This window comes from Pseudochaenichthys georgianus, chromosome 13 (genome assembly GCF_902827115.2).
Source record: "Pseudochaenichthys georgianus chromosome 13, fPseGeo1.2, whole genome shotgun sequence".
Taxonomy (NCBI): domain Eukaryota; kingdom Metazoa; phylum Chordata; class Actinopteri; order Perciformes; family Channichthyidae; genus Pseudochaenichthys; species Pseudochaenichthys georgianus.
In genome coordinates, this window is record NC_047515.1 from 39,896,132 (window position 1) to 39,918,455 (window position 22,324).

Here is a 22,324-nt window from a genome sequence, read left to right on the forward strand (position 1 = left end):
AAAAGCAGCCAAAGCCACACGATGTTCCTCTGGAGAAACGACAACACTGAGTTCAACAGAAGTACTTCAGCAAATAGAGCAATACGTAGGAGTCCCTCTGCAGCGAGAGGAGAGAAGAGGCCACACACACACACACACACACACACACACATGTATTTTTATATACCATATTGCTTGTGGCTTCTTCCTCCCTCTCACTAACAAGCCAGGCATATCAAAGAGACCAAAGGCTGCTGAGGAGCTTTGAGCTGCGCTTAATTGGATGCAGCTCAGAATGTATCTGTAGCAGCAGCTGAATGGCCCAGGGAGACAAGAGCTGACCACACACACACACACACACACACACACACACACACACACACACACACACACACACACACACACACACACACACACACACACACACACACACACACACACACACACACACACACACACACACACACACACACACACACACACACACACACACACACACACACACACACACTTTACCTTCTCTGGATGTCGGGTGTTAATAGCAAGTTTCTCGCTGTGTTCTCAATTTAACATCTAATTAGCTTCTCTAATCTGTTGCTGAGTCTTGTGGAAAAAAAATATTTTCATGCAAATGCGATGCAATCCATGTGAAACAAGCTATTTTTAGAAGCTGGCTGAAGTGCATACGGCGGAGCAGCGATGTCAGCATACTGTAGCTTCATCCAAATTCATAAAGCAGGTGAAACTGCACGAAGGAACAAGTCAGAGTTCCTGGGGTCTCAAAGTGGCACATATCTGAGATACAGTATAAAGACAAGATTAAAGACAGCCTCCGACTCAGAAATGTGTTTTTCTTATGTGAATGTATTATAAATGACTACACTGACTATACTGTTTCATTATTGAGGGCTTCTACATGTTTCCACTGCAGTGGGAGATGACAGTGCAACTTCAATGACTGTCTAAATACAAATTAGGGTTGACACACCTTTTGAAGCTTTACTTTGAAGGTCTTATCAGATTATTTCAACACCTATTTACCTCACATTCAAGGAACAACATGACAGTTTGAATTACAACACACTCATACAGCCGAACATAGCATTTTTACTAACATTAATTAAAAAATACAATTTTAAGATGTGTAATTTCTATTATTGCACAAAACAATATGTTATCGTTTTTAATATCCCATGTCTATTTTGTCTATTTTCAAAACCTTCAAGGGTCCTCTTGTTCCCAAACTCTTAGGATATCAAGGCCAATTCTGACACACACCTGTCTTTAAAACACACACACACCTGTCTTTAAACACACACACACACACACACACACACACACCTGTCTTTAAACACACACATGCAGCAAAGCCTCGTGCCGAGCAAGAGCTGCATTAGCATAGGGAAAGTCATTACAGGCTAAACATGGTGCTGTGCAGATTTTGGACGAAACCCTGACGCTGGATTATTGTGTCACAAAACAGTGAAGCCTTGATGTCAACGACTGCCAGTTGAAAGCTAACGAGCTAAACAACAAAATATGCTAACTGCACTTCCCAGGCTGCTAGTTGCCGAGTTTGGTGAACAACAACAGTCTTCTCATTTTGAGTGAGGTAGTTTGACTAAATCTCTCCGGTGACTCTTAATTAGAGGTAGAAAAATAAGGTAAAATACAAAATAAAAAGGTAGGAGGTCTAAACTCGCCATGATGCGCACGCTCACCTCAGCGGGTGCAGAGGGGGGCGTGGCCAGACACAGACTGTATATTGATGAGGAAGAGAAAGAAAGCAGAGATACTGCGACCTCAACTTCAGAGGTTTCTTCTACTTTTAATGTGTATAGAGAAGATAGTCATTATGCCAGAGGATTTGAACATACTTTGAACCAACTGTAGGTGCAGAAGGAGTATTTCGATATTGTGGGAAATAAACAGGCTTTATTGACTTTCATTACAACTCTGAGGTAGAGTTAGCAGTTACTTTGTACATATAAAAACACATAATGTGCTGATATGGTATAATGCAGTCACAGGTACTAATAATCTACACAGTATTTCAAGTATCTAAATGGGATCCTCATTCACATAATACAGTACTAAAATAAATGTATAAAAACAGGGTATTGAGTACTTTTAGTATATTTTTATGCTAATACTTTTGTACCAAGTGAAATTATAAAATCCGCACTTTTACTTGTAGTGGAGTATTTTAAGACCATAGTATGTGTACTTTTACTTCAGTAAATGATCTGAGTTCGACACTGCTTATAATTATAGGCTATAGTCAATACTCTATCTATCTATCTATCTATCTATCTATCTATCAGCAGAGCAGTATATAATTAGGTAAACATATCTTCCCTTTTACCAGCTATTATAAAAACATGAATGCATCAATAATCATTATTAACTATTAAATAACAAGTCATTTTGAACAAGTAACGTTTTGATGCTAATACTTTTGTACTTTTACTTCAGTAAGATTTTGAATGCAGGACATTAAATTAAACAGTGTTTTTATTACTTCTATCTCAGTACTTCTTCACCTGTGGTTGGAAGAAAAGGTGAAACATTTAAAAAATGACAGTACGATGCCTGAAAAGATGCTAATAAACCAGAGCTAAAACAGAGGAACCTGTTAGTGAGAAATCACCTGCAGGTGTGGAAAGAAATAAGGTGACGAGGAGGGATCTAAAAATCATCATTAAGTCAAAAACGTCTCTGTGAGCTCACGAAGATGAGGCAGAGCTATCGGCTGCAGAAACCACTTAATTACTTGTGTGCTTCCGCAGAGATATCACCTCTTCCACCATCTTCAGTCCCCTCTCCAAAGAACTGCACATTTAAAGTACATTCAGTCCTCCTAATGCTGAGGCTGTAAACTTAAACCCAGCCTGCTTTCCGTTGCCGAGCAGCACCAAGTCCCTGGTCGAGCTTCATGCCAGATGGCTGTGTTGCGCTGCCACGGCTCTATTGTGTTGTCGAGCAAGTTACCAAATCCATCAGGGCGCACAACAGGCCTTTCAATAATGAATAAGCCAGAGGCAGAAAAGCTAACTCAGAGAAAGGCCAGTGGTCGTGAATTCCAATAGCACAGCTTACAGGCTGGCGTCCAGACAAGGTGCCGGCTGATATTAAAAGTCAGCCAGTTTAGCGAATGAATTGGGTTTGTTTCCCGCCGCTGCCTGCTGCTGTGGTTCGCTTTGATTCCTGCAGAATGAAACACAGCCAGGGGGGGTTTGTCACAAAGCTTTTAACGGATTTAAAAAATGTTGCAGTATATATCGTGAAATCAACAGGCAGGGCTGGTTTAATCCTAGACATACCGTACAAGTTTACAGATTGTTTTCTGCTCTAATCCTGCGCCCCAAATTTGAAATAAAATACGATGAAGACGGCGAGGGAGGAGGGTGACGCAACAGGGTTTCTTCACTAAGCTGCGAAACTTTACTCTTTTCAAGAAGAGATCAATAGTTTGATGTTCCTACCGCCTCTCTTTCCCCAATCTGCTGTCCTCCTCCGTTCCTTCCTATCTCTTTCTTCCATCTCCTCTCTCACTGGACCATCTGTGTGGTGAGTGACGCACACCAGCACTGCGCTCAGCCAATCAGGTCATTCACCAAATCTCAATTGACTGCTGCTCCAGTTTCCATGGAGAAGAAGCATCCAGCGTTGAGGGGAGAGAGGCAAACAAATCAACGATCCCCCCTCGGGCCTGGCTCGGGGTCTGTGCTTGGACCCGATGTTTGCTGCATAAGAGATAACGCTGGGCAGTGTGGCAGCAGAAGAGGAAAAAGCTTTTGCATGACAAATATGAAAATGAGATGCGTGTTTAGTCCAGCCTCTGCTCAGGCTGTGTGACAACACTGTCCTCTGTGGGTTGCTGGAGCAGTGAAGCAGCAGCAGAGGTAACAAGCTGCAGCTGCTTTCTATTCTGAAACCAGCACAGCCAAGTCTGATCGGCTTCTATCCTGCACCCCAGCAGCACATGTGTCTCATATACCGGCATGCATACACAAAGACAAGCAGACGTACTGTATGCAGCCAGATGTAAACACAAGGGGGGGTATGGCTGCCACCTGTTGGTGATTCTGCTAAAGTTCACCCGGTCACCTTCCCTCCTGATGCTGCAGCAGACTCACTTATCCTCTCTGCACCGGGACGCATGACTCAGAGGACTCGCTGCCTTTAGGCTACACAGCATGTACTCCAGCAGAGGAGCAGGTTCATGTTGAGATAAGTGCATGGTGGACAACTTAACATGTCCTTGAGTAGATACAAATGATGCAGTGAGAAGATGTCCACTTCATGGTCGCGTGAAAGTAGATCCTTGTTGTATCTGCTCAAATCATTTCTTACTGACAGAAGGAAGTATAATCTTTCACTAACAGTCACATAACTGCAGTTGTTCTGGGACAATGCTGGACATCTGGACCTGAGCGGACACTGAGCACAAAACCCGGACGAGCTGAATGCATCTTAGATCTGTCAATCGGTTTATCCGTCACCATTATTACATTCTTTCATCAACAAAGTCGAAATAAAACCTTGAGACTCAGTCGAGAAAGCATTACCGAATAAAAGCCATTTTGCATTTAATGAAATGCTTCTTCGACGCTGAAGGGTGTTCAAAGAGACCGGTGACATTGCTCAGTGCGCACGAAAGCAGGCGGACATCGACAACTTTACAGATACTGTAGCAGATGTGAAACAAAAAGCTCATTAATGAGGGTTCAGATGTTGCAGTTCATGAATGTGAAGACTCCTTTTGGGCAGATGGTAATATATGTGTATCTCACATTTAAAGTGTGGTGCAACATAGGAATGTATTTATGGACTACCTACGTTGTAAATGTATTATCTCTTTTACACACGGCATCTATTGCTCGTCTGTCCGTCCTGGGAGAGGTTTCTCCCATGTTCCATTTAAACTGTGGGTTTTCTCTGGAAGTTTTTCCTTGTACGATGTGAGGGTCTAAGGACAGAGGGTCTGAGGACAGAGGGTCTAAGGATAGAGGGTCTAAGGACAGAGGGTCTAATGACAGAGGGTCTAAGGACAGAGGGTCTGAGCACAGAGGGTCTAAGGACAGAGGGTCTGAGGACAGAGGGTCTGAGGACAGAGTCTAAGGACAGAGTCTAAGGACAGAGGGGCTAAGGACAGAGGGTCTGAGGACAGAGGGTCTGAGGACAGGGGGTCTAAGGATAGTGGGTCTGAGGACAGAGGGTCTGAGGACAGAGGGTCTAAGGATAGAGGGTCTAAGGACAGAGAGTCTAAGGACAGAGGGTCTAAGGACAGAGGGTCTGAGGACAGAGGGTCTAAGGACAGAGGGTCTGAGGACAGAGGGTGTCGTATTGTCATACTGATATTCTGTACACACTGTGAAGACCACTGAGACAAATGTAACATTTGTGATATTGGGCTAATAAATAAACATTCATTGATAATATTTATAACTCTACCTGTGGATTTACTCTGTGCGCCATGCGGTAGATAAGCTTTACATCCAAAAATACTCCACATTACGCCATATTCACACACACACACACACACACACACACACACACACACACACACACACACACACACACACACACACACACACACACACACACACACACATATAGATCTACAGTTCACACTCTCGCTGCTGCCTCTCTCTTTCCTCCTGTTGCCACAGCAACGCAGCACTCGTCTCTGTGTCTCGGTGACAGCACATGCTCCCATTAAAAAACCATCGGAGGAACAGCGAGGAGCCAACACACACACACACACACACACACACACACACACACACACACACACACACACACACACACACACACACACACACACACACACACCGCCATCTACTGTAAGGACTCACATGCTAATCAAAGCACTGATATGATGCAGGGTTAACACACACACACACACACACACACACACACACACACACACACACACACACACACACACACACACACACACACACACACACACACACACACTATTAATCCAGATACACTAAAAGATTGGAAAGGTTGACTTTGAAGGTTGCAGGATGTGGCTCAACTTGCAAAGCAGGTTTGACACAACGTATCGATGCTTGTGATTCTAATATGCCTCATAAAGTCATTTCAGAAACCCTCACACACACACACACACACACACACACACACACACACACACACACACACACACACACACACACACACACACACACACACACACACACACACACACACACACACACACACACACACACACACACACACACACACACACACACACACACACTCAGGTGGATGACAGTATAGTCGGAGTGGTCCGTACCTCACAGTTGCGCCCGGTGAAGCCCCTGCTGCAGGTGCACTTGTACTCCCAGGTGTCCTCCAGCAGGGCCAGGCAGACTCCTGCGTTGAGGCAGGGTCGTCCCTCACAGGGGTCCGGGCGAGGAGTGGCCTGCGTGGGGGTGGGTTGCGCCGGGGCCGGGGTGTCCGGGGCCAGCTGGAAGGCGGAGGGGAGGACGCTGCTGCTGCTGCTGCCCAGGAGGAAGAGGAGGAAGAGGAGTGGAGGAGCTGTGGAGCTGTGGATCATCTGGGGAGGACGGCGGCACATCCCCATCCTCTTTGGTTCCTCTTCTGCTTCTTCTTGTGTGGATTTTACTCCTGTTTCCTCAGAGTTCAAGTAGCTGCAGAGAGGAGTGTGTGTGTGTGTGTGTGTGTGTGTGTGTGTGTGTGTGTGTGTGTGTGTGTGTGTGTGTGTGTGTGTGTGTGTGTGTGTGTGTGTGTGTGTGTGTGTGTGTGTGTGTGTGTGTGTGTGTGTGTGTGTGTGTGTGTGTGTGTGAGAGAGAGAGGCTTTTGAAATAGAGAGAGAGGATGTGGAGCCTGGGCGGTGCGCAGGCAGAATGACTGAGAGCAGACTGCCTGATGCTGTGGAGGCTGAGGGGAGAAGGGGAGGGGTCTCGCCTCTCTTCTGCCTCCGAGTCATAGTGACGATGATAGCTGACGACACACACACACACACACACACACACACACACACACACACACACACACACACACACACACACACACACACACACACACACACACACACACACTCTCTTTAGTGCAGAATATCGGGGGAGCCAGTCTGCACTCTCCTCATTTCAGAGTCTCATCATCCATAACCTCTCCTTGGAGTCGGACTCTCAAGGTGGAGAAGACGGAGGAGGAGGAGGAGGAGGAGGAGGAGGAGGAGGAGGAGGAGGAGGAGGAGGAGGAGGAGGAGGAAGAGGAGGAGGAGGAGGAAGAGAGAAACGCCTCATCAGCTTTGCCATAAGATTAGCTGCTTCCCGGAGATAACACGCGATAATACACCGACAGGGGATGATGCACGCCAAGTCCAAAAATAGCTGAATAATGCAGATGGAGCCTAAAAAAAAGTGTATAAATAGAAATACAAGATCATTAAACAGTTGCCAAAAAGCAGCATGAACACAGATCCTAAAGGTCATAACCTTTATTCACTTGGGTGGTTAAAGAACTTGTCTTAAAACATAATCATTAAATAAGAATAAACATGTGTTTTAAGATGAAGGGGTCAGCATCATTTGATGGGCAGTAATCAGGACAAAGACACATGTGTTGGTTATTCTGTTTTTAGGTGGATTTTCCCTCGAGTACTCCGAGTCCCTAATTTGATTTAATGCTTCTTTTAATCCTGCAGTGTGCTCACAGAGGTGTTAGGCAACTAATGACCTATCAACTTTTTTCAAGGACACTAAACTTTGAAAGGTGCAGTCCATATATTTTAAATTGTATTCGTCATAAGCCACTATTTTTTTTATCTAAACATTGACATTTCTGTGTATGTAAATCTGTTGTGATTGAGATGTCCCGCCCCTTAGCCTATCACGTACAATGTGTTGGAGCGCTAGCCAATAAAAGCGCAAGTGTTTCATAGTGATGTCACTATGTACTAGAGCAGTGTTTCTCAAACTTTTTCATACGAAGGACCACTTAACCAATAAAAAAACACTCGCGGACCACCTAACTCCACAAATATCCAAAAACACATCGTTTTTCTAGAACAGATTACAAGTGGCCACATGTGTGATGAAGGTGTTGCACTGGGCTTTATCATGCAATCGAAAGTGAAGCTCGCTCCATTGTGTAGATATTCCCGCGAGAGTGCGGAAAACTTAGATTTATTTATTTATTTCAAATGTGAAATTTTACCAATATACTCCGGGACCACTAGGGGGCGCTCACGGACCACCAGTGGCCCGCGGACCACACTTTGGGAAGCACTGGTAACAAAGGAGTCCAATGGAGTTGCTCAGGCAGTGGGAAACACAGGGATGTTAGCCTTCGTAGACCTTTTACATATAAAACATATACGACACACAACAGGAAAGGGATACGCATAATAGGGCCACTTTAATTGAAGTGCACCTCTTGTATAAAAAACTATTTTCCATCTTCTCCACCCTCTTGGACCCCCCCAAAGCCCCTTCCCCCTCCTCCCTTCTGTCAAGCGACTTTGTTAACCACTTTGAAAAAAAGGTTGACGATATTCGCTCTTCTTTTTCTGACTCACCTCTACTCACCGCCGGATCACCTGAGCCACCTTCAACCGGCACACTGACCTCCTTTTCCCCTCTCTCTCCATGTGAGGTTCTTACCCTCATTACCTCTGCCCGCCCTACCACCTGTCCTCTGGACCCTATCCCCTCAAACCTCCTTCAGACTATCGCTCCTGATATTCTACCGTTTCTCACCCATTTCATCAACACTTCTCTCACTTCTGGTCACTTTCCAAACAGTCTCAAGGAGGCAAGAGTAAACCCTCTCCTGAAGAAACCCACTCTCAACCCGTCTGATGTTATAAACTACAGGCCTGTCTCTCTCCTCCCGTTCCTGTCTAAAACACTTGAACGCGGTCTTTAAACAACTCTCGTGTTATCTCCATCAGAACAACCTTCTGGATCCGCACCAGTCTGGTTTCAAGGCAGGTCACACCACAGAAACTGCCCTCATTGCTGTCTCTGAGGAACTGCACACGGCTAAAGCAGCCTCCCTCTCCTCTGTCATCATCCTTTTGGACCTGTCTGCTGCATTCGACACGGTGAACCATCAGATCCTCCTTCGCACTCTCCAAGAACTTGGAGTTTCAGGCTCTGCACTTTCCCTCCTCACCTCATACCTCAAAGACCGTACCTACAGGGTAACTTGGAGAGGGTCTGAGTCCGACCCTTGTCAATTAACTACAGGGGTCCCTCAGGGCTCTGTTCTTGGTCCTCTGCTCTTCTCCCTGTACACAAACTCGCTCGGATCTGTCATTAGCCTGCATGGTTTTTCATACCACTGCTACGCTGACGACACCCAATTAATTCTGTCCTTTCCCCGCTCAGAGACCCAGGTCGTCGCACGCATCTCTGCTTGTCTAGCTGACATCTCTCAGTAGATGTCTGCTCATCATCTCAAGCTCAACCTTGACAAGACTGAACTGCTTTTCCTTCCGGGAAAAGATTGTCCCTCTCTTGACCTAACTATCAACATCGGCCCCTCTATTGTTTCCCCGACTCAGACTGCAATGAATCTGGGTGTGATCCTAGATAACAACCTGTCCTTCACTGCAAACATCGCTGCTACAACCCGCTGCTGCAGATACACGCTTTACAACATCAGGAGGATACGTCCCCAGCTGACCCAGAAATCGACGCAGGTTCTGGTCCAGGCTCTCGTCACCTCACGCCTAGACTACTGCAACTCCCTCCTGGCTGGTCTACCTGCATGTGCCATCCGACCTCTGCAGCTCATCCAGAATGCAGCGGCTCGTCTGGTCTTCAACCTTCCTAAATTTTCCCACACCACGCCGCTCCTCCGCTCCCTCCACTGGCTTCCGGTAACTGCTAGAATCCACTTCAAGACACTGGTACTTGCGTACCATGCTGCGAATGGATCTGGCCCTTCCTACATCCAGGACATCGTTAAACCGTACACCCCAGCACGTGCTCTACGCTCTGCATCAGCCAAACGGCTCGCTGCACCCTCGCTGCGAGGGGGACCCAAGTTCCCATCAGCAAAAACACGTGGGTTTGCTATCCTGGCTCCAAAATGGTGGAATGAGCTCCCCATTGAAATCAGGACAGCAGAAAGCTTACACATCTTCCGGCGCAGACTGAAAACTCATCTTTTTCGACTCCACTTCGAGCGATAGAATGACTAACAAAGAACTGCTAACAGAGCACTTATATACTAATAAAGAACTGGCTTATCTAAAGCCAGTTGAGTAGCACTTGAAATACTTGGCTCTTTGAAACCTGATGTTCTTATATGATTCTGTTTTCTTCAAGGTTGTGTCTTCCTGGTCGAATGTACTTATTGTAAGTCGCTTTGGATAAAAGCGTCAGCTAAATGCAATGTAATGTAATGTAATGTATAGCTGCAGAAAGTGTATTTAATGAATTGGTTATGACTGAGAGACAAGAGAAAACAGGCAGCCCCCCTTACCTTCTCTTGAACATGGAGCTGAAGTTTAAACAGTCCTTGACCTCGTCCTCTTCATCCGTCTGAATCCCCAGGGTTTCTGTGAGATTTACGACCTTAATTTATTGTTGCATGTTTCAGAAGAGACTGTTGTTTCAGCCTGATCGATATAAACCCGGTGGTTGTAAATGAAGACGTCGGCCTTACACTCGGCCTTCAACTTTCCCCATTTCCATAATGAGTGCTCCCACAGTGCAGGGACACTGCAGCACACACACTGATCCTCTGGATCTGTGTGAGTCAGGGCCGTATTCACCATATACATTGGGGGGGGGGGACATCCCTCCCAATATTCAGATACACTCAAAATGTCCCCCCCAATAAATAGTAAACATTGAGGATGCTTCCTACACCCCATGCCTGAGACACAGTTTCGTGACTATTGCCATGGGCAGGGGCATGGGGTTTAACAGGTTTTAAAGTATGTATTTTCCTTGAGAATGGCAGGAAATTAGTATTCAAATTTGTATTGAATTTTTGGTCCCCCCCAATGTTGACTCCATGAATACGGCCCTGGTGTGAGTTCAACACAGCATGGAGACACTATACTCTAAACAGACTGAACATGTTTCGTTTATAATCAGGAGAAAATAATTCCAAGAAATTAAATGGCTCAAGTTTTCAGTGATGCTGATTGATGGTGAAACAATATCTCTTTGGGCTGCAACCAACAATTATTTTCATTATTGATGAATCTCTCAAATATTTTCTGAATCAACCGGTCTATAGAAAGCAGTGTTGGTGAAGAAGTACTCTCAAAATCGAAAATATACTTAAAGTATATACAAAAAGTACTCATTCCACATAATGGAATATTTCAATATGAGTTCAGAAGTATTATCAGCTAAATGTACTTCAAGTATCACAATTAAACGTACTATTTTACAGATGGACTTTTTGGTTATTTTATTATCCTGTTTTTACACCAGCATTAGCATTTTAGTATTTAAATTAGTCAATGTCAACCAAATGTAGATACTTTACTAGTAGGACTGCATTATACCATATAAGCATACCATGTGTTTGTATGTAGGGCCTACGGAGTGTTAAATTAAAAAGTACCACATTTGGCTCTTAAATGTAGTTGAGAAGTATAAAGTGGCATAAATGGTAAAAGTTGTGTACAAACAAATATGTCTAGAAGTATTATACTTGATTAAGTTACTTGCCAACCACTGATAGAAAGTCAAAAGAATTGTAAAAAAGTTATTCAAAGTTCTAGTAAATATTCACATTATTAAATACCTCCATATTTGAAGCTGAACGGCATTTTTGGGTCAATATTCGATTATTTCTCCTCTATCAGACTAAGCTTTGCATCACGCATTATGTAATTTCACAAATCAAAGGCTTAATTGTGTTTTTTCTAAGAGCTTGTAAACACAGAGGTGGGTAAAGATCCAGCTGAGACCTAAAGGGCAGTCAAACAAATCCCCTCAGTTGTCACCTCCATGGAAACTCATTTAACAGGGTGTATGCAGGAATCCTGAAGTCAGATGTAAAACCTTTTAAGACCCTTTCCATACATGTTAAGACCTCATCGCCACTTGGAGTTCTAACCGGTTACCTTGGCGACACACTTCACCTCACATTGACTATACACAGTATTGATTGTCCTTCCTCCTTATCTTCCAACCATTTGGACGCAGACTTGCATTTCCCCATAAGGATGTTGCTTAGCAACCGGCGTAAACGGACCTTCGCGCGCTATCAAGCAGTGAGCGAGCGATGTCCTGTTCAGATGACGTCAACTCAAACGGGATGCCACAATAAAGTACACAGAATCACACTACACACCTACGCAATGATTACATTCAGGCAGACTGTAGAACACAACCTCTCTGGACACTTTATATACTTATTGAAAACAAGCTACACAATGTAACACCTTGGAAAATGCCGTTTAATAGCCTTAATTTTCGCTAAATTCATTGATCAACTTTTAATACCCCCGTTTAAAGGACCCTCAAAGCGCCGATGAGAGCAACATGTGTAAGTGATGAAGTGATAAATAAATGACCAGGAATGAGTCAAACAGTTACTTTATTTATGTTCAGGTAAAAACATGAACCTGATGCAGTAAATTATTGCAGATCTTAGAAACCAGCACATGAATGATGGGGCCAGGAGAACATACAGTGGCGCCCTCCCCTGGCCGCAGACTGCAGGTGCACACCACGGTTTGTTCCAAGCCAGCAGTGCAAAGAAAAAAATAATAATTATCAACTACAGCAAGAAATAAAGACAATATAGAAAATAAAAAATAAAATAAAAAGGTCAAGCAGACATTCCCACCTCAAACAGGGTGCGAAACTGCATATAAACTTTATTCCATGAACAAACGTGAAATGCTATCTGGCCATGAAACGATAAAATGAGACCAGCCAAATTTTGTGCCCAGCTACATTATGTGTTGAGGGGTCGCTCAGAGTGGTCCGCCATGTGAAGACCCTGGTTAGGGCCAAACAGACGGGACTCCATCAAAACAAGAGCAAAACAAAATTTACCTGATCAACACATCGGTTACAACTCTTCATGGGAGCTGAAGCTCTAGAATAAAGGGGGGCCAGAAAACCATCTCAACTGGAGGGGGGGGGGGAAGATAATATGCGCTCATCACTACCCGCATTCAACCAACTGCAACTCTCCACAACTTTAAGCAAAAGACACACACAGGGGATGGGAGGGCGGTCGAACCAAAATGCAACACACAAACGATATATTACAGAACGAAATGTGAGACAGACGAACTGAGGGGGGGGGGGGGGGACGAGACGAGAGAACAACGAGCTATTCTATCAAATGTGTAGAATGAGCAAAGTCTGCAAATGTGTCTGTACAAATGATCTTTGGAGCTAAAGTAAACCTAGCTTGCTCAATGGACCACCCCCCCCCCCCCCCCCCCCCCCCACTTCCTCCCCCGACGCCCAGCAGTGGCGGAGTCCACCGCTCAGGAGAGGAGACGTCCCTTTTTTTAATTTTTTTTTTTTTTAAATATCACATAGCAATGCAATTTAAAATGTCACCCAGATGTTTTTTGTTTTTTTAACATTACTCAACTACTGATATAAGTTTTACTCTCTCTCTTTTTTGTTGTTGTATATTTTAAGTCCTGTGGAGCCGTTTTTTTTTTTGGAGAGACCGGGGCAGCAAATATATATTTTTAAAGTCTTAATTTTTCTGCAAGCTGCTTTCTATAACAAGAAGGCTGTACATGTAGCCTTGATGTATGTGGTTACAAAAAACTAAGAAGGAAGTCATGATTTCATCAGTCGCTGTAGAAGGCATTTGAATGAGACGTGGTGAGATCAGGAGAGGTGGAAGGACTGCTGGCCCTCTCGAGCCGCGATCAACAGTTTCTCTCGCATTATGTCAATGCTGGAGTAGTCAGGCAGCTTCAGGTAATTGACACACGTCATCACCGAGGGGAGGAAGTCGTCCGGGTTCTCCGTCGACTCGAATGTCTTCCTCACGATCGTCAGAGGGGGGTTCAGGCTCCGGAAACCTGAGGCACAGCAGCAGGTGTGAGGCACTGATATTACATTTAAAAACACACACGGCTAATACATTCATATAAGCTCAGATAACGTGTGTGTGTGTGTGTCAATAGCAATTCCAAATGTGGCTCCCTGCAATGAAATGACCATGATCCAATGAGATATTAAACAAATATTTACAGGGCCAAGGTAAATACTTGATTCTGATTGGTCCATAGAGTGCCACAGTGACGCGTCCTAAAACCAGGAAGTAAACTCCTTCCGGTTCCTTCGTCATAAACGCAATCTCTCCATAGGGTTTAGGAAAATAGCTGAAATCAGGTCTGTAGTTGAAACGCATTGAAGAGACGGATCACCTTTTGTTCAGCCGGATAATCTCCACATGTCGACCCTACTTTCATCATTATCTAATCATAAATCTAGTCCCCAGAAGCTAAATGCTAACGTTATGCTATAAAGGAGCTACAGCAGGGTCGCTGCTTCAACGTCACGCCGACTTAAGATCCATATTCAAAACTACAGATTCAAAATGGTTCAAGTTGAAGCGTTTGTTTGAACACTTTGCAGGAGGCAGGGACTTGCTTTCAAGCAGAACAGGAACTAACTCAGAGGAGTGTTTACGTGTTCGGCGTAATGACAACGGCCTGGACAACTTCTGTAGTCCTGTTCAGCCACTTGGTAACAACCATCGTTTTTCAGACACCTCAACTCTTCAGAAATCCCCAGCGGGGTCGCTGCTGATGGATTTAATGTCGTAGAACAAAACGTGATCCGTCTCTTAAATGTGTCTCAACCACAGACCTTAGTTCAGCTATGCTCCTAAACCCTACGGACAGATCCCATTGGCTCTGAGACGAGGAACAGGAAGTGGTGAAATGCTAACTGAGGTTAGGTGTTAGGACTCGTCACTGCGGCGCTCTCTGTGGTCAATTTAGATATTTCGGATCAATTTAGTTGCCAACAGACCGCTCTGATCAAGGAACTGTGCGCAGTCTGCAGAACGCTTCAGTCTTGTATGAATGTGAAAGATTTGCAAATTAGCAGGCATGTAGCACACCATTAAAGTGAAGGCTTTTAAATTAAGTCTGGGTCAAAGCTTAGCATCTAGGAGTTGCACTGCGGTTAAGCATCATTTTGAAGCAAAGATTTGAACATCAGCACAACATTTGCTATTCTCCATAAAATGTAAAAATGCAGTTTTAAGAAATGTTGAATGATTTAGTTCCTAAAATGTGTGAATAATCTCAGTATTGATCCAAATGATCGGGACGTGTGTGTGTGTGTGTGTGTGTGTGTGTGTGGTGACTCACCACCGACGGGCAGTCTGGGGCTTCCTGTGACAAACTGCAGGAAGAGTCTCTGCTGCTCGGCGTCGAAGCTGCTCAGCACCTCGAACAGGAACCGAACGGCGCGGCTGCAAAACACGGAGGAAATACATTTCAAACCCCAGAAAGGTTTGCTTACACACACACCGTGTGTTATGCAGGGACAAATGTGCCTGGGATCATTAAAAGGCCCTCTGATGAATGAAATGGAGTTCGGTCCCACCTGTCGTGTGTGTAGCCGTGGTCCGGTCGACAGCACTCCATCAGCGTCTTCACGTCCCACGTCTCTGATTTGCTGCCACACAGCAGCTGATCCAGCTATGGCAGGAGAGGATGGACAATTAACAATCAGAGAAGACAAAAAGGGGCCAAAACTATCCAACTATCCGGCGGCCAAAGGTTCAACGCCTTGAAAAAGCTATTTCTCCTTACTAGGCAAAACACTGTGATTAACCTGTTGAGCCCTGAGCCTGTTTCCAGGTCTCCGGCTCGAAAAAGACATTCCCAGAACAAATGACCATAACTTCACTTCTAAAAGGGATACATTCATAATCTTTTGTCTCAAAGCAAGGATAAACCTGTGAGTTGGATGTAGAAGAGTCTGAATCAATATAGAATTTTAAAGTAAATTCAGATTGAACATGGTAAAAAACAAAAAAAATGTAAATTCTAGTGTCCGTCCAAAAAGAAAACACTTATAGTGAAAACCACCCTTGGATGATGGGATAGGAGACTAAAGGCTTTAGGAATCCAAACCACAACATATAATAAGTACCCTGTTTCAAGATTGATGCAAAACAAGTGAAATTTGACCTTTTTAGAGAGATTTAGCACAAAAAAACACTTCTGGGTCATTTGGGTGGATTTTCCACATCTCTGGCCCCCATTGGTCGATTTTGATGATTGACATCTCTTGTTAACCGTTAGAGCCAATAGGATCGAGGGGAAGTTCCTAAAAAAATCCATCTAAACATTACCTATTGGTGAATGAGTGATGCGGAGCCAGAATGCCCAAAACCGGAAGCTGTCATACTCTCTCGTAGCAGCTAATATGAAATCGACGTTATTGACATACATATGAAGATGGATTATCAGAAATCATTTCAAAGTGACGGACACATTGGATTAATCTATGGATTAACCTTCAGCGGCGCTTTTATCGTTTTAATGCCATTGAACACGACTTTTGATCAGAACAGCATAGGTAAGAATTTCTCCCGTGTTCGCTCCGTAATGCTACGCTGTGTGATGTCTGTCTGCTTCCCATGTCGCGAGGTCTGATCGCTCAGTGGTGATACTTATGTTTGGAATCTGTGGAGCTCAGCTTGCTAATCGATTTCTTGTTTGTGCGGAGCCGATAAGTAATCAGGGTATTTTACCGTGAGTTCTGGGCTAATTCAGAGCCTTTGTTATTACCCTTTTGTTTCGTTTAGCTAAAGATGGTTAATGTTGTCTGAACGCTGAGTTTCTTCCCGTTAAGTGGGGATGACACATTCATAGTTTGTTAAATGTTAAGAAGCCCTCGGGCGCCGTTTCTTGCAAGATGTTGCGTTTTGCCCCCGTGGAGTTTAACTGGTTAAATACTATTGACCAGGGATCAGATGATATTCTATTGACTTTAAAACAATGGTTAAAAGAGAACATGTGCTCACCTCCTCTGGATAGAAATACTGCAGGTGGTGCAGGGGGAAGACCGACTCAAAGCCTTCCCTAAATGACTCAAACTGTCTGGACACTCCTTCATTTAGAGTCCAGTACACCACCAACTGCAGAGAGAGAGAACAAAACGAGATCAATACAACATCGAGTGACAGAAAGTGCGAGACATGCAGGAGGAGAAGGCCACATCACATACCCTGAGGTACTCCTCCAGGTTGTAGATTGTGACCGGGAAGTCTTTGCCGCCCTTTTTCAGCTCAATGTTGGGGTATCCTGGGAGGGTGAAGTCCAGCCCGAGGTCCTCCACCGAGCAGCCGTTCATGTTCAGGCTCTCCAGGCCCTGCTGCAGGGTCTCCCTTGTCTGGAGCACACAGAGAGACAGGTCAACATAAAGACAGAGCGAGAAATACTTTACAACAGCATTAAAGCCTTAAAGGTCACCTATCAGGCTATTTTTAGGCAATAGCAGAGGTCTCTCAGATATATACAAATATATAAATATATAAAAAACATGTCTATGAAGTGTTTTGCTCAAAATACCAAACAGATCATTCTAGCCATGCCTCATATCCCTCTATCTCACTTCCTGTTTCAAAAGGGATGATTTGGGGATAACGCTTTAAAGAGGAGGGGTCTGAGCTCACGCGGGACCCGGCAGCTACCGTCTAAACTAAATGCTGCGGTGATGAAACGCCATATCATGGATTATCAAGGATCTGAAACAGCATGGAGCTCAAAGGCTTTCTCTCTTGCCGGTTATACCACAAGGTGAGTTCCTTTTTACTTCCTGCTTCTTCACACACATGCTCTCCAGCACAGGTTAGCTCTGAGTGTTAGCGATGCTAATGTAAACACCGACCATATTACGTCCAAAACAGTCGGGCATTGTTTCTGATAGCAACGTTTCTGATTGGGCCGTGGGTCCACAATTCTGATATTACGTCATATCGGACGCAAATCTGGATCAGCTCCGTTGTTCCCCGTTTTTAGAGATTTGGGTACGGAGGAAAAGAGAGAGCGTTTTATTTTCTGACGCTGCGTGAGTTCCCCGACACACCGGGGACACATGTTTGTGTATAAAATACATCACAAAGTGCATTTCCCTGCGGGAACCCTGCTTTTAGAACCGTCTGGTACCAGTGCACTAAATCCTCAGTCTTCTGTGATTGACTTTCTGTTCAGAAGTGATGGTTGTTGGGGCTTCACCTGTGACCGGTCCTGCTCCAGCCGCTTCTTCTGGCGGATGATGTCCTCCAGGTGCTGGATGGACTTGGCCACCCCGGGGTCGATGTTCACCAGGTCGTGGGAGCTGATGGACATCTCGTGCCGCAGCATCCACTTATAGAAGGGCAGCCCGAGAGGAAGGTCCAGCTGGGAGGGGTTCAGAAAGTCAGTTTGAGTGAGAAACAAAAAAGTACATTTTGGGAAAGGGGGAAAGGTCATATCTCGAGGACAATCAAGGACATATGTACACAAACGTATATGCATGAGAGATCAAACTAGAACAGGCAACATTAGGTCAATTAACCTCCTTCAGAAGAGCATTGCCAAATACCAATGTTGGGTTATAAATACGAGTGTTTTAACAGAGATATAAGCAAAACACAGAGGAGGTCCTTACCAATCTGAAGTCCATTATGGCTTTGGCCATCAGCTTTCCTAAGAATCGGAACTTCATTTTGATTTTGGCTATGTGTGCTGGTTTGGTTGTCCTGCCGAAGGGAACAGCGAACAGTCCTCTGGAGCTGAACATGTACTTGGTTCCCTCATGGCTTCCTGTTGGGGCAGAGACACAAATATGGTCAGAGTAAGTCAGACAGAAATACTACTTGTGAAGACGGTCTAATCATAGGACAACAAATACTTAATCATTAAATGTCACTGTGGTTGTGTCTTGTATAATGGCGCATTTCCACTACAGCGCGGTTTAAGCGTGCCGTGCCCGGCCCGTTTTTGGTTGCGTTTCCTCTCGGCGTAGTTCCGGCTAGTGGGTACTTTTTCACAGTTTTATGGCTCTCCAAGATCGAGGTTCTTTCCGGGCCAACAACCGGGCTGAGTCGGGCTGAGTATGCTAAACTAGAGAGAGAATCGCTGGCAAGGGGGCTACAACTACAACAAGATGAACATATTTGACCGTGACTTCATTGTAATACACGTTTCAAAATGATGCCGAAGTAACAACATACTGATACCGGTTAGTAAAAACCATGAATTAATGCTTTGACAAGTCTGCAGACAGACGGCAGGCGAACAACCCTTTAAAATGCGTGTTTTCTAAATGGAGCTTGGCTAAGCTAACGTTATATATGCTCCGACCGTCCACACTCACAACAACGGCCTACAGACATAAATAAACCAGCGACTGTATTCTCCATGACACAGGCAGTCTGTGGTTTGTACTTGTTTCACTTCTGTCTAGTTTCTGAACAGATATGAAGAGCTGAGAGCTCTGAGTGCTAACAGCTAACGGCTGAGGTTGGTTTTGTGTTTCGCATTGAAGATGATGTCACGGCTCCCCCTACACTGCGTTACTATAGTTACTGCCCCAGCTACTAAACTGTAATGGAAACCCCGCATAAAGTGAGCCTTGCCTACCGAGGCCCAACTATACCGTACTAAGCCGTGCGAGGCCCTGCAGTGGAAAAGCATATGCTCATATTCCGTGTGTGTCTGTGGGTTTGTACCTTTAGGATTGGCCAGAGTGACCTCCTCCCCTCTCCACAGGCCGAGGTCGGCGCGCTGCAGCTCCTGAGACACCAGAGCGTAGAACTCCAGAGTCGGGCCCAGACCTGTGCCCACCTGGAGGAACAACACATCTCAATAAACCCTTAAAAAACTTGAATTTAAAGCATTTTACTGCAAAGAGTCCCGACTCAGTTAAAAGTAGCATTTCTGAATCGTTAAAATACTCCACCACAAGTCCCAGTTTAAAATTTAAATAAGTTAAAGTATTAAAGTATTGGCGTCAATTTGCTTTTCAAGTTAAAAACAAAGTACTCATTCTGCACACATTTCAACATCATTTGAAACAGAAGTATTATTTGCTCAATGTACTCAAAGTATCAAAAGTTAGTATCATGCAGAGTTATCACTGTAGTATTATTGTCATGTTATAATTCAGCAGTTTTTTACTGTTGCAGTTTGTCAACATGTAGCCAGTTTTAGATACAGGGTTGATGAGTAAGTAAGTAAGTAAGAAATATATCAAAGTAAACAAAACAATTGGATAACTCATGTAAAGTACATTCATTTGAAAACAATACTTAAAGGTCACCTATCATGCTATCTTTAGGCAATAGCATAGGTCTCTCAGATATATAAAAAACATGATTTATAACAGATCACCCATTCCAGCCTCATATCCCTCCATTTCAAAAGTGCTGATTTGGGGATAAAGCTTTAAAGAGGAGGGGTCTGAGCTCATGCGGGACCCGGCAGCTACCGTCTAAACTAAATGCTGCCGTGATGAAACGCCATATCATGGATTATCAAGGATCTGAAACAGTCTGGAGCTCAAAGGCTTTCTCTCTTGCCGGTTACACCACAAGGTGAGTTCCTTTCTACTTCCTGCTTCTTCACACACATGCTCTCCAGTACAGGTTAGCTCTGAGTGTTAGCGATGCTAATGTAAACACCGACCATATCAAAATAGTCGGGCATTGTTTCTGATAGCAACGTTTCTGATTGGGCCGTGGGTCCACATTTCAGATATTACGTCATATCGGACGCAAATCTGGATCAGCTCCGTTGTTCCCCGTTTTTAGAGATTTGGTTAAAAGAGAGAGGCTTTTATTTTTTATGACGCTGTGTCCCCAACACACATTTTTATGTATAAAAAGGCATCAAAAAGTGCATTTTGCATGATAGGTCCCCTTTAAGTAGGATACTTATGTACTTTGTTACGTTAAAACCAGTGTTTGAAAGTAACTGAGATTATCTGTACCTCGTTCTCGTACTGGATCTCCAGCATGGCCCTGGAGCTGCCCAGGTCCTGCATCACAGACTCCGCCTGCTTTAGCAGCTCGTCGCGGTTTATCGTCCTCTGAAAACACAATGAAGGTTTAAGCCAAAAATAAACAGCAAAATGTTAACAAATACTTTTATCAAAGGCAGAATAGTCCCACAATGCAAAGCGCTTCAGATACGGTGTCAAATGGGAGGATTCCAGAAGATGCAACGGTCAAAGATGGCAACACATGTTACCTTCTTCCTGTCGAGACGAGGGGCCACCCTGCTGTCCTGAGAATCTGATTGGTTGATCTCAGGGTTTGTGTCCAGTAGACGCTGCATGGCTCTGTCCCGATCGAAGGCAGTGACGTAGAACAACATCTGCCGGGTGTCGAAGGGGAAGAAGAAAGGACTGTGGAGGAAGAGAGAGAATACTGTATGTTAGGACCATGCAAACATCAGCACCATGTACGTCCTGCTTTGGTGTAAAGGATAAAACGCTTACCAGGTCTTTCCGAGCTCGATGAGCCAGGTGGGGATGTTCCCCGTCATGATGACCAGCGGGTCCTGAAGCTGTCGGTTAGCTTTGGCTGTCAGTTTACTGTTAATGAACTCACTGGTCGCGATGATTTCCTTACACACAGCATTCTGCAACAAAATAAAATGTTACTTTTATATTTTCTGACACAAAATGATCACTAATTTAGCACAGCTAGCTTAACTAGCTAGCTCAGGCTCGAAAATGACATTCCCAGAACAAATGACCATATCTTCCCTTCTGAAAGGGGTACATTAATAATCTTTTTCTCAAAGTAATGATAAACCTGTGAGTTGGATGTAGAAGAGTAAGAATCAATATAGATGTTTTTTATTTTAAAGAAAATTCAGATTGAACATAGTAAAAAAAAATGTAAATTCTAGTGTCCGTCCAAAAGAGAAACATTACTTATAGTGAAAACCACCCTTGGATGATGGGTTAGTAGACTAAAAGCTTTAGGAATCCAAAGTACAACATATAATAAGTACCCTGTATCAAGATTGCTGCAAAACAAGTGACATTTTACCTTTTTAGAGAGATTTAGAAAACAAAAACACTTCTGGGGTCATTTGGGTGGATTTTCCATATCTCTGGCCCCCCTTGGTCGATTTTGATGATTGACACCTCTTTCTAACCGTTAGAGCCAATAGGATCGAGGGGAAGTTCCTAAAATCCATCTAAACATTACCCATTGGTGAATGAGAGTGATGCGGAGCCAGAATGCCCAAAACGGGAAGCTCTCATACTCTCTGGTAGCTCTCATCGCAACTATATATGAAAACTCCGTTCTAGCCATAAACATGAAGATGGATGATCAGAAATCATTTCAAAATGACTAAAACACATTGGATTAACCTACGGATTAA

At 44.2% G+C, this 22,324-nt stretch overlaps 2 protein-coding genes across 8 annotated transcripts in view; both read right to left on the bottom strand.

Moving 5' to 3' along the window:
• Positions 1–6,924, bottom strand: part of dner (delta/notch-like EGF repeat containing) — a 95,647-nt gene extending 88,723 nt beyond the window's left edge. The window contains exon 1 of the mRNA XM_034098155.2: positions 6,290–6,924. Within this exon, the coding sequence (XP_033954046.1) occupies positions 6,290–6,580 (291 nt within the window). The 5' untranslated portion in view covers positions 6,581–6,924. The remainder of the gene's footprint in view (positions 1–6,289) is intronic.
• Positions 6,925–13,387: 6,463 nt separating this feature from the next.
• The window catches only part of trip12 (thyroid hormone receptor interactor 12), a 48,574-nt gene continuing 39,637 nt past the window's right edge, over positions 13,388–22,324 (bottom strand). For all 7 annotated transcript variants that reach the window (XM_034097578.2, XM_034097577.2, XM_034097574.2 and 4 more), the window contains 11 exons: positions 21,426–21,568; positions 21,176–21,332; positions 20,916–21,014; positions 19,657–19,771; positions 18,594–18,748; positions 18,179–18,343; positions 17,169–17,333; positions 16,966–17,079; positions 15,537–15,631; positions 15,299–15,402; positions 13,388–13,996 (listed from right to left, as the gene is read on the bottom strand). In XM_034097578.2, coding sequence (XP_033953469.1) covers positions 13,800–13,996; positions 15,299–15,402; positions 15,537–15,631; positions 16,966–17,079; positions 17,169–17,333; positions 18,179–18,343; positions 18,594–18,748; positions 19,657–19,771; positions 20,916–21,014; positions 21,176–21,332; positions 21,426–21,568 — 1,509 coding nt within the window. In that variant the 3' untranslated portion in view covers positions 13,388–13,799. The remainder of the gene's footprint in view (positions 13,997–15,298; positions 15,403–15,536; positions 15,632–16,965; positions 17,080–17,168; positions 17,334–18,178; positions 18,344–18,593; positions 18,749–19,656; positions 19,772–20,915; positions 21,015–21,175; positions 21,333–21,425; positions 21,569–22,324) is intronic.